Raw genomic sequence first — 12,300 nt, 5'->3', positions numbered from 1 at the left:
ATTATTTATAAGCTGTAATTTTTTAATGGGGGAATTAACCAAATAATCATTGTTCATGAAACTAAAATGAGAAGTATTTTATTAATTACAGTTTTTGGTGTTATAGTTTAAAATACCTTCCACTGCCTAAATGAGGAGACAGGAAAATGAAAGAAGAAGAAAGAAAAGCAAGGCATATGAATAATTTGTTGTGTGTCATTCAAACACAATCCCAAACTCACACTAATAACTGGAAGATGATTGTGTTTATATATGAATTAGTCATTGCTCTAAGAGTCATAAATAGCACAGATGCTGAAATATTATCTAAAACCAGCAAACTTAATCTATAATGAAAAATATGATTAGAGCAAAATAAAACAGAGTTTTTAAAATTAGAATTTTCAGGATTCTGCTGCCAAATTATAGTATGATTCTCTTTAAATGACTTTTCAGTAAGAAAAATTTCCAAGACTCCAGAGAATTAAATTGACCTTTCTAACCACAGAAAAATAGGGATCACAGATTGAAAAGAAATAATCAATGCTCACCATTAAACTTTTAAATTTTCTATTTTCTGCAATGTGAAAAAAGCCATCTCTTGTTAAAATCTTGATGTGCTTTGCTTCATTATTGTACCTGTGGGCAATGAATAACTTATGAATATAAATGTGTTCTTAATCAGTAGAAATCAATAGTTACCAGAGGGCATGCCCCAATAACATTATAGGAATTAATTCTGAAGACAAAATATATACCTATGCCAATACACTGGTGGCAGCTAATTAACAAAATATATTTACTAGATTGAGTGAAGATACAACCCATATTTGAAGTGAGAAGGGAGGTTGAATTTTACTAATCATTATGCTCAATTTATTTAGAAAATGTAGTTGGAGAATGTAGAAAAACAAAATAAAAACAAAATCTGGTCATTTATACCCTTAGAGTCTACTAGAAATATACACATATCAAATCACCAAAACACAATGTTATGAAAGAAATCTAGTATGCCAATTAGTAGCTTATACCACTTATTATTATTTTTCTAGCAGATACTTTTAAGTATTAATGAACTGTCTGAAGAGATGCATTATTTCTGCCACAATTAGAACTTTGGTTTTCAGCTCCAGTGTTATACATGTCAGATGGTCTATGCAATTATGAAAACAGGAAATCTATTTCTGTAAAAGTACTTGTCCTACTTACTTAATGCTAATCGCATATTCTCCTGACTCTTTGGTCCTGTGCCTCACAAGGTAAGTACTATTTACCCTATTAATCAGTTCAGTCTCTGCTTGCAATCTTTCCATTGCTCCAGCATACCTGTAAGAAACAGTGACATAGAAACTTTGGATAATGTACCTAGATGAGAATAGAGGCTAGAAACAAGAACCTGCCAGCATTTTAATTTAGTAGCCGATCTGACCTGTTTTATTTATTTTTTTACTTCTATACTAATTAAATTGCTTAAGAAAAATAATTCAGAAAAAAAGTCCTTAAATATGTCCAAACACAAGTCCTCTACAAAGCTAACAACAGTAAAGTGAATGGTGCCTAATACGCAGTAAGCAATCAGTAAATATTTATCAAATAAAAAAATGGAACAAAGAGAGAAGCCAGGAGGAACTGGAGAGAAAGACAGCTGTGGGGAGTTTACAGCAAGAAGGAAAAAGACTTGTAGGGAAGGACTTCCCTGCATAAGACACACACATGCACACACTATGTATGCTGTGAAATGAAATCTCATAGTGAAATTTAAGCATTTTTTTTTTTTTTTGAGTTGGAGTCTCACTCTGTCATCCAGACTGGAGTGCAGTGGCCGCTCCCGGCCACCACAGCCTCGGCCTGCTGGGCTCCAGCGATCCTTCCGCCTCAGCCTTCCAAGTAGGCGGAACTACAGGCATGTGCTACCACACCCGGCTGATTTTTTTATTTATTGTAGAGATGAGGTCTCGCTGCCCAGGCAGGTCTCGAACCCGCGGGCTCAGGCAATCCACTCACTTAAAAGAAAGTTCTAGTAATAATTTAAATTATTGTTTAAATAATTATTTTGAATTTGAGTTTATTTAAATTATTTTAAATAACTATTTTTAGATATAAGATTAATTCATATAGTCCACAATTTTGATAACCAGTTTTCTTAAGAAATTAGTGAGGAAATTTTATTTTCAAAAGGAAGATTTTTTTCAAAACCAGAATTCAATTCTCCCTAATCTATGCTGACCTTAAACATACTCAAACTCTGTAACAATAATAATAAGAGGCCTAAATTAAATGTTAAAATACTCTTTGATAACCTCTCACATCAAATCTAGGTGTGAATATATGTTGCTGCTCCCACATTACGTGTTGTGAATTATATTTTTAGAATCTACTACTGTCCTTTATGAGCTAATTTTTAGTTCACACAACAAAATCATACTTTTATTCTCTCTTCTTCATTAAATCTACCTTCCTAAAATACAAGATACAATATGCCCCATTCGTTTCTGTGGCTGTTTTAAACCTTTAATTTATGGTCAAAGGTGCTCACTCGCATGTGCGCGCGCGCGCGCACACACACACACACACACACACACACACACACACACACACACACACACACCCCCTCTCTGATAAAGATATGGAAAGGTCAGCAATATATGAATTCATTATGGTGCTTTGTTACATCTGAAAACACCTTCAGCCAAGACAAATGGAAATGGAACATGGTTTACTACGTCCACATTTAAGGCATCCTGGAGCTAAGAGTATGGTATTTCAACTCAGCTACATAAACATTTTTAATACTTACCAGGGTTGGCAAGAATAATCTACTGGTTTGGGCACCTAGGATATAAAAAGGCAAAAATAGATTAAGTTTACTTAAGGGAAGCTTTTAGAAATCAATCATTAATTCAGTTCAGCTGACTCAGCTCTATAAAACCCTAAGTAGCACAGTCCTGGAACTATCCATTGGCAATTTTATACAGAGTGAATCATAGTGTATGTCAGATAAGTAGAAAATAATTCATTTCACTTTAATTCACTCTTTCATTCATTTTACTGCCACTGTAACTCTACAGGGAGAGATAGCAGAAAATATGAACTAGAAACTTTTAATATTTATTATCAAGGCAATTTAATCCTATCATAGAAAATGAAAATGAAAGCGTTGTTAAGAAAGCCAAACAGCACTTCACTTTCCCAAGACATTGGGAAAACATGCAAAATAAACAACATACACTAAACATGGACTCTAATTTTGTCACAAATTTCAAACTCTGTTTTTGAAATCTATCAACTAGACACCTTTTATTCAGGAAAATATCATGGAAATTTTTTAACTTTTTTCTCTTTTCTCATAGAGAGCTTTGTACAGAAGAAAAATAATGCATCTTCTATTGAAATAAAGAAAACTTCCAGCTGCACAAGACCAACTAGGAAATGAACAAAGTCAAAGAAAGTATACTAATATTCAAAAACAAAATAAAATGCATACTACAGAGAGGGGACAAAATTTACAAATTCCTTAGATTAAGAGAACAATTCCAAATAATTTACATAGATGCTTTGTCTTCAAAGAGGTGGAGCATCACTCCTCACTGCCTAAGTGTGGGCTGTGCATAGCAACTTTCTCCCAAAGAGTGCACAGTACAGAAAGAGAGAAAAAAGAGTAACTTTGCAGTGGAGAGACCTCATAAATACCATCTTCAGTCAAATAATCAAGGTTCATATCAACAATGAGAACACATATTGACATTATGTGCCCTGAATAAGACAGAATATACCATAATCTGTGCTCTTTGTCCTCCAAACACATTACCCCAATCTAACAAGGATTAAAAACATCCAGCAAATCCCAGTTGAAAGACATTTTATGAACTATCTGATCAGTATATTTCTCAAAACTGTTGAAATCATCAAAAACAAGGAAAATCTGAGAAACTGAAAGGAGCCAAAAAAGACATGAGAAATAAATGAAATGTGGTATCCTAGATGGGTTTCTAGAACAGAAAAAGGACACTAGATTTAAAAAAAATCAAGAAAATATCAATAAAATATAGACCTAAATTTAAAGTAATCTATCAATATCCATTTATTAATTATAACAAAAAGAACCATACTGATAAAGTGATAATAATAGGGGAAACTGGGTGTAGGGTATGTGGGAACTCTCTGTATAATACCTTCATAAGTTTTATCTAAATATAAAACGTTCTAAAATTTTTTTAAAGAGTATAATATTCTGTCTTGTGTTCAGAAAATGTTGATATATGCATTCATTGATTTTATTGTGCCTTTCTATATTGAGTAGTTTTTAAAAAACTGTTATACTCAACACTATGGTATTTCAGAGATTTGCCCAATGTAAATATGTCTCCAGCTTTCATAATGGGCTGTCACTATTTTGCCTTTCCAGGTTAAATCTTATATACAGGTTGAGTATATAAATGCTTGAAAACAGAAGTTTTTCAGATTTTTTATTTTTATTTTTTTGGATTTTGGAATATTTGTATTTAGGTTCAGCATCTCTAATCCAAAATCCAAAATTTGAAATGCTCCAATCAGCATCTCCTTTGAGCGTCTTGTCAGTGCTCAAAATGTTTTGAATTTTAGACCATTTCAGATATTAGAGCATTTTGGAGTTTGAATTTTTAGATTAAGTATACTCAAATTGTATTTAAAAATTATCGTTCTAGTCAAAACATGTTTTTGATTAATAATATTAACACTTAAATATTTTTATCCTATGGATCACATTTTCAATATAACTACTTTGTAAAATGCCAATACATAGTAATTAATATGGAAGGTAAATTATACCTATTCTAATCTTGCAAATCGTTTCTTTTATATCATTTTGTTTTCATATATAGAAATGAATCTTCAACAGTTTCTCTTCTGAAGACAAGATATACATGGCTTCTAAAATCTGTTGGGGAAAAGATTTTCTCTTTTTCACTCCATCTTTTTATTCTTTAAAAGTATGATATATACTTATTCCTAAACCAATCTCTCTCTTCATGGAGAACAACAACAACAACAAAATGGAGATAGGAGGGAGGGGGAAAAATTTCAGCATGTTCTGGTTATGGACTCCCTTAGCTAGTAAAAGGCTGGAGATCCCAGAAAATGCAGGGTGGAATGAAATTCTAAAGCAAAGCAGACAACTGAGGCTGTTCCATCTCTAAGTGTCCTATTAAAGTTTTTCTCTCTTCATTGGGGTGTATTCTGACATGTGAAGCCCTGAGATGACCTCTTCAGTTATGAGCTCCATAAGCAGGATGGAGTCCTATTCTTTTCCTTCTTATCATGGGCCCTTTCCACTTCTCCTCCGAGTACTCTGGGTTCTTGTCTATGCTTCATTTTTAAAACTATAGCTAATTTTTGGAAGGGCACTCTCTTTCCCTAAGGCCATTTTCTGCCTTCACCATAGCCTATGCATATTGTTCAACTTCTATTACGGATATATAGTTTTTAGAAATATTTTTGGGAGGATAGAATGTATACAAAATTACATACACACACACACACACACACACACACACACACACACACACACACAAATGAATGATACACATTTCTTCCCGAAGTAAATCCTATAAAGTTGGATAGGACACATCAAATAACTTTCTCTGTGTTTGTTTCACTACAAATGTCCTTACTTAGAAGAGATTAATTTCTAAGTTGACAGTAATTTTCTGTGAAAACTTTCAACATATTATTCTTATTGTTTTAAATATTATCTCAGATATTGGGTTTCATAGTCTAAAATCTCCATTTGGTTCTTTTTTATAGTTCATATTTCCCTACTGAGGTTTGCTGTCCATTTGTCAAGAACATATTTTATTTTGTGTCCTTGAGCTTAGTTATAAAGAATAGCTGCTTTTAAAATCCTTTCTTGCTAATTCATCATTTGAGAAATTTCAGGGTTGATCTTTCATTCTCTGTTCTGTTGTTGAATATGGCTTACATTTTCCTGTTTCTTTGTGCATTCAATTTTATTGTGTCTTGGACAATTAGAAAGATATACTGTACAAGCTCTGGATTCAGTTATGTTCCTCCAAAGAGCATGACTTTTCTTAAAGCATTTTTTAAAAGTTTATACTTTTAAAACTTGAGGCTTCCCCTCTCTGAGTCTTTCATAGCTCCCTTTTCTGTTGCTGTAGTTACCTGAAACTCCACTGTTTGGTGGCAAGAAATACTGTAAGGTTTCTGTCTGAATTTTAGCCACCTTGCATGGTACAATTCCGTGACTGCCCTCAAGCTAGCCATAAAACCAGGAAATTCACCTAGTATCATTCCCTTTTCGTGTGACTGCCCTCAAGCTAGCCATAAAACCAGGAAATTCACCTAGTATCATTCCCTTTTCCAAGTGTCAACCTTCCCTCCTAGTCAATGCCATCAAAAAGTAGCTTTTGTTTTAATTTGTTTTGATGTTTTGACCACAGCTTGGAGCATTAGTCCAGCAGGAACTATTTGACAATTATCAGACATGAAAACACTTGTCGCTTCCATTGCTGCTGCTGCTGTTGTTAGCAGTGAGTTTAACCATCAATATTTTATAGAGAACTTTTTCTCAGGTTAAATTTTAATATTTTGTCTTTAATGACCTTCAGCTTTATTAAAATGTGTCTAGGTATTGATTAATCTTAATATTGTCTTGACTCTGTGGATTAATTTTATCAGAGAGTCTGGAAAGTTCTCAGCTGTTATTTATGTGGTTACTGCTTCTTCACAATTATCTCTATTCTCTCCTTCCATTAGATGTATTTCAATCTTATCACTCCATTTTTCTGTTATATTTTTCATTTTTTAATCCCTCTAAACTGTTCCCTGGGAAGTATCTTCAGTTCTCTCCCAATATTCTATACAACTGTGCCTTATATGCCTTGTAGTATATCCATTAAGGTTTTTACTTTAGTAAATATACCTGAATCGTTTTGAAATATGCCCAGACAATTGAATAGTTCATTTTCCTCTTTGATTTGTATCCCCACTTTTATTTCTTCAACTATATCAAATATAAAGTTTTGAATTTAGTAACCACTAATTCCAATATCTGCTGTCTTTGCATGCTGAAGTCTATATTTTATTGTTTCTGATGAATTTAACCAAGGGTAGTTTGTTTTCTCATTAATATAATGATTCAAAATTGTAAACTTATGACACATTATCTGTAAAAAGCCTTTGAGAACCATGTATAGGGAGGCTCTAACCCAAAGAGAATTTATACTTCCATTGGGGGAAATATTTTAATGTGAACTCGTTTTAAACTATATTTCTAGCTTAGAATTATTTGGGTCATAGAGTGGTATGAATTCCAGCACTACATTTGGGTTAAGGTTAGAAATTCTCAGGGGAGATTGCTTTCGTTTTAATCTACCCATCCCAGAGCCACTATCAAGGTAGGTGTATTATCTTCCACAGAATGGGCTTCTTTCCAAATTCACCCACTGAGGGCTTTCGGAATCACAGAAGCACACCCAAATTTGCACTGTGCTACAGTTCTGGGTTTTGTCTCCAGTCAGTACATCCATTAAAAATAAATTGTCTTGAGTTCCGGTAAGATGGCAACAGCATAGGTGGAATTGTGAGATTCTCCAAACGTGAGTTCCCAAAAAGACTCTTACTTTTCTTCCCCCACCCCCCTGCCCACTGCCAGCCACACTGGTCTGAGGCCTGTGGACCCTCGGTCCCATGCAGGGCCGGATATTGCAGCCCCGGTTGCTGCTGCTCCACTATACATGATTCCCTCCCATGTGGGAGTCTCAGGCCTCGGCTCCCTCCCTGGCTACATTGTGTTGCCCAACACCCAGCACCAAGCCGTCGGTCATTCAGGGAGGCTCTGGGCGCTCTCCCCTCAGATATACCAGTTCCATTTCTGGCTGAAGTACCCTGTGAGGGGCCCAGGGCCACTCTCACCACTTGCCACTCACTGCCTGCCCTTTGGAGCTTTGAAGTTCTGGAGCTCTGGGCCCACCCTGGCTGAGGCACTCAGTGCAACCCCATCCTTGTATAAGGGAACAGCATATCTTAAGCAGGTACTGATCGGAGGCTCTCAGTTCCAGAGGAGGGAAATCCTGATCCCCTCCTCCACCCCAGCTTGCTGGTGGCACCCTGGATCCAGCGCCCAGCTGGCAGCTGATCCCCGGTGCCTCCCATGCCACCACAGCACATCATAGTGGATCACCCAGGGACCCAGACGAGCAGAGAGAAAGGATCCACGAATGAGAAACTGCCACCTCAGCCATTCTCCAGGCAGAGACTTGCATTGCCCCGCCCACCTATGAGCAGCATTCACCTTGGTTCCTAAGTAATGTCACAAAACAGGAGACAAAGCCCCTCCCCTGCGCTGAATCAAACAAAGGAAACTAAGCATCGCAGATCTCCCAGGCAGCAGGTGAAAAGAACAAACCCAAGCTGCGAGTAAATCTAGCTGTCTGCAATGATAGCAAAGGGGAGAGGCTGGAGATCAGAGCTGAAGAGACTTTAGACACTCAGGAAAGATTCCAGAGCTAGTCTGATTTCTTATTTTGACTTTTGATTTTATCATTTTGATTATTTTGTTCACATTTGTATGCTTTTTGACTTATACTGTCTGTTTGTGTTAGGCAAAACACATCAAAAGTCATGATTCTATTGGTCTGTCTTTGTGTAGCTACCAGTATTCTTTAGGGAATTTTCCTTGCGTGTTTTTTTCACTTTTCTCCAGCCTTGTTTCTCTTTTTCACCTGTTAGTTGGTATGTATGTCTGTTTTCCCTCTCACTCTTCTCTCTTTCTAACTTCCTATTGACCGCACTTCCTCCGTTATTTTCCTCTTTTGTACCTCCTTTTGTTCCAGGGACCAAACCTACATACCGCTGCACAGAGTGTAAGGCAGTGGGATATAGGTTCCAGTGGGCTCATACACCAGTTGGTGGATGCTGGAATCAGCATATAGATTCTGAATCACAGCTTCCCCCTCAATTAAACCTCAAAACTGCAAAAAGTAAAGCCCGCAGCCCACACTCCAACCTCAAAAGTGAACAAAGCCAGAGGATAATCATAAGGAAGAAAAGGAGATGGCACAAGTGAAGCAAAAGCAACCCCACCTTCCATGAAAAACAGAATTAAAGAAGGGGAGGGAAAGGAGGAGAGAGAGAAAAATCTACACAAATGAAGAAAAACCAAAAGAAGAATATGGGTCTCTCCCAGACCCATGGGAGGGCAGAAACTGAGAAAACTGACTTTGGAATACAAACAATGAAGAGCCCCCAGAATGACTGGTCTAAAAATACAAACATAGATATCAAGACATTAATGGAGAGATTAAAAGAATTGAGGAGAGACAAGAAGAAACTAGGAAGGAGCTGATAATTGAGATAACAGTAATAAAGAATACTGTGAATGAAATAAATAACAAACTGATAAGCATGGAAAGCAGAATTAGCCAAGCAGAAGAAAGAATATCAGAACTTGAGGACCAAAATATAGAACTAACACAAACTGTTAAAAACACAGAAAACAAGCTTAAAAAGACAGAACAAAACCTTCAAGAGATGAGTGATTACATCAAGAGACCGAACCTAAGAGTAATTGGCCTTCCTGAGGCAGAAAGAGAGACAGAGACCACACTGGAACAAACTTTCCATGAGATCATTCAAGAAAACTTCCCTTATCTAATCAGTGATGCAAAAATTCAAACACAAGAGATTCAGAGAACCCCTGCAAGACAACAAATGAGAAGACCAACTCCTACACACATAATAATTCGCCTAAACAAAGTAGGTATAAAAGAAAAATTCCTAAAGTCAGCAAGAGAAAAAGGCCAGATCACCTACTATGGAAGACCAATTAGAATAGCAGCAGATTTATCTACAGAAACCCTGCAGGCTAGGAGAACTTGAAGCCCTATCTTCAAAGTCCTAAAAGATAAACAATTTCAACCAAGAATAACCTACCTGGCCAAGCTAAACTTCATCAGCAAGGGAGAATTAAAATATTTCCCAGATATCCAATCACTAAGAACTTATGCTGACACCAGAGCACCGCTACAAGAAACACTTAAGAAAGTACTAAACACAGAAGAAAAGGAAAAAAGAATAACGTTCTTCACAAGAGTACAGGAAAAAGAATAAAATACACATGAACCAACCCCAAAACCAAAAGAAAGGCAAAAAACTAAGTGAAAGAACAACAACTCTATAAGAACTCTATGATAGGGATGAACTCTCACATTTCAATAATTAGCCTGAATGTAAATGGACTAAATGCACCACTGAAAAGACATAGAATGGCAAAATGGATAAAATACCACCAGGCAACAATATACTGCCCTCAAGAGACCCATCTCACTAGAAAGGATAGGCATAGACTCAAAGTAAGAGGATGGGAAACAAATTTTCAGGCGAATGGAACACAAAAGAAAGGAGAAGTCGCTATCCTAATTTCAGATAAAATACCATTTAAGCTATCAAAAATTAAAAAACATACAGAGGGCCACTACATAATGATAAAAGGTTCACTCAATCAACAAGAAGCATCTATCCTAAACATATATGCACCCAACACAGGAGGGTCAACTTTCATAAAGCAGCTTCTAGGAAAAATAAAGAAAGATATTGCCTCTAACACCATCATAACTGGGGACTTTAATACCCACTCAGAACCCTAGACAGATCATAAGGACAGAAAATCAGTAATGAGATCCAGAACCTCAATGTGACTCTTGACCAAATGAACTTAATTGATACCTACAGAACACTCCATTCAAAAATCACAGAATATACATTCTACTCATTACCGCATGGAATGTATTCTAAGATCGACTGCATACTTGGCAATAAATCAAGCATAACCAAATTTAAAAGGACCAAAATTTTACCATGCACCTTCTTGGACCACAGTAGAATAAAAATAAACATTAACACCAACAAGGTGCCCCCAAAACCCACAAAGACATGGACACTAAACAGCATGATGCTAAACAACTCCTGGGTCAATGATGAAATCAAAACAGAGATCAAAAGATACCTGGAAACAAATGAAAATGAAGAAACATCTTACCAAAATCTCTGGGACACCATGAAAGCTGTAGTAAGAGGGGAATTTATATCCCTACAAACGCAAATGAGGAAAATGGAAGGATCACAAATTAACAGCCTAACAAACCACCTAAGGAACCTAGATAAGCAAGACCACTAAAACCCTAATTTCAGCAGAAGAGTCCAGATCACCAAAATAAAAGCCCAAATCCAGGACATAGAAGACAAAAAGATAATACAAAAAAATCAATGAAACAAAATGCTGGTTCTTCGAAAGGATAAACAAGATCGATGGTGACCTAGCTAGACTGACCAAGAAAAAAAGAGAAAAAACCCAAATAAGCACAATCAGAAACACAAAAGATGTAGTCACATCTGACCCTGAAGAAACACAAAAGATCATTAGCGACTACTATGTACACTTGTATGGAAACAAACTTGAAAACCTTAAGGAAATGGAGGGCTTTCTGTCATCACACAACCTGCCTAGGTTGAAACAAGAAGAAATTGAGACCGTAAATTCACCAATAACAATCAAGGAAATTGACTACATAATAAGAAAAGTACCTACAAAAAAAAGCCCTGGACCAGATGGCTTTCCAGCAGAATTCTACAAGACATTTAAGGAGGAGCTGATACCAATCCTACTGAAGTTATTCCAGGAGATTGAGAAAGATGGAACTCTCCCCAAATCATTTTACAAAGCTAACATCACATTGATGCCCAAGCTAGGTAAAGATCCAACAAAGAAAGAGAACTATAGGCCAATATCTTTGATGAACATAGATGCTAAAATTCTCAACAAGATCCTAGCAAACCGGATTCAACAACACATCTCAAAAATCATCCATCACGACCAAGTAGGTTTCATCCCTGGGATGCAAGACTGGTTCAACATTCATAAAACCATAAATGTAATTAAATACATCAACAAATGTCAAAACAAAAACCACATGATTATATCATTAGATCAGAAAAAGCTTTTGATAAAATCCAGCACCCCTTCTTGATAAAAACCCTCGAACATCTAGGCATATGGAGAATACACCTCAAAATAGCAAAAGCCATCTATGAGAAACCCACAGCCAGCATACTCCTAAACAGACAAAAATTGGAATCATTTCCCCTGAAAACTGGAACAAGACAAGGATATCCACTCTCACCTCTCCTGTTCAATATAGTACTGGAAGTCCTGGCTAGAGCAATCAGAGAAGACAAGGAAATCAGGGGTATCCAAATACGAAAAGAGGAAGTCAAGTTATCTCTCTTTGCAGATGACATGATTTTGTACCTTGAAAACCCAAGAGA

The 12,300-nt window shown here is 36.3% G+C and overlaps 1 protein-coding gene across 1 annotated transcript in view; it reads right to left on the bottom strand.

Moving 5' to 3' along the window:
* Window positions 1-12,300, bottom strand: part of LOC103253501 (guanine nucleotide exchange factor VAV3-like) — a 45,286-nt gene that overhangs the window by 28,883 nt on the left and 4,103 nt on the right. The window contains exons 2-4 of the mRNA XM_008051789.2: window positions 2,777-2,811; window positions 1,189-1,305; window positions 531-618 (exon numbers count right to left, since the gene is read on the bottom strand). Coding sequence (XP_008049980.2) covers window positions 531-618; window positions 1,189-1,292 — 192 coding nt within the window. The 5' untranslated portion in view covers window positions 1,293-1,305; window positions 2,777-2,811. The remainder of the gene's footprint in view (window positions 1-530; window positions 619-1,188; window positions 1,306-2,776; window positions 2,812-12,300) is intronic.

This window comes from Carlito syrichta, unplaced genomic scaffold (assembly GCF_000164805.1).
Source record: "Carlito syrichta isolate Samal-C Ts95f unplaced genomic scaffold, Tarsius_syrichta-2.0.1 Scaffold234134, whole genome shotgun sequence".
In the NCBI taxonomy this organism is placed as follows: Eukaryota; Metazoa; Chordata; class Mammalia; order Primates; family Tarsiidae; genus Carlito; species Carlito syrichta.
Note: the sequence above shows the minus strand (reverse complement) of the source record. Positions and strands in the feature narration are given on the sequence as shown.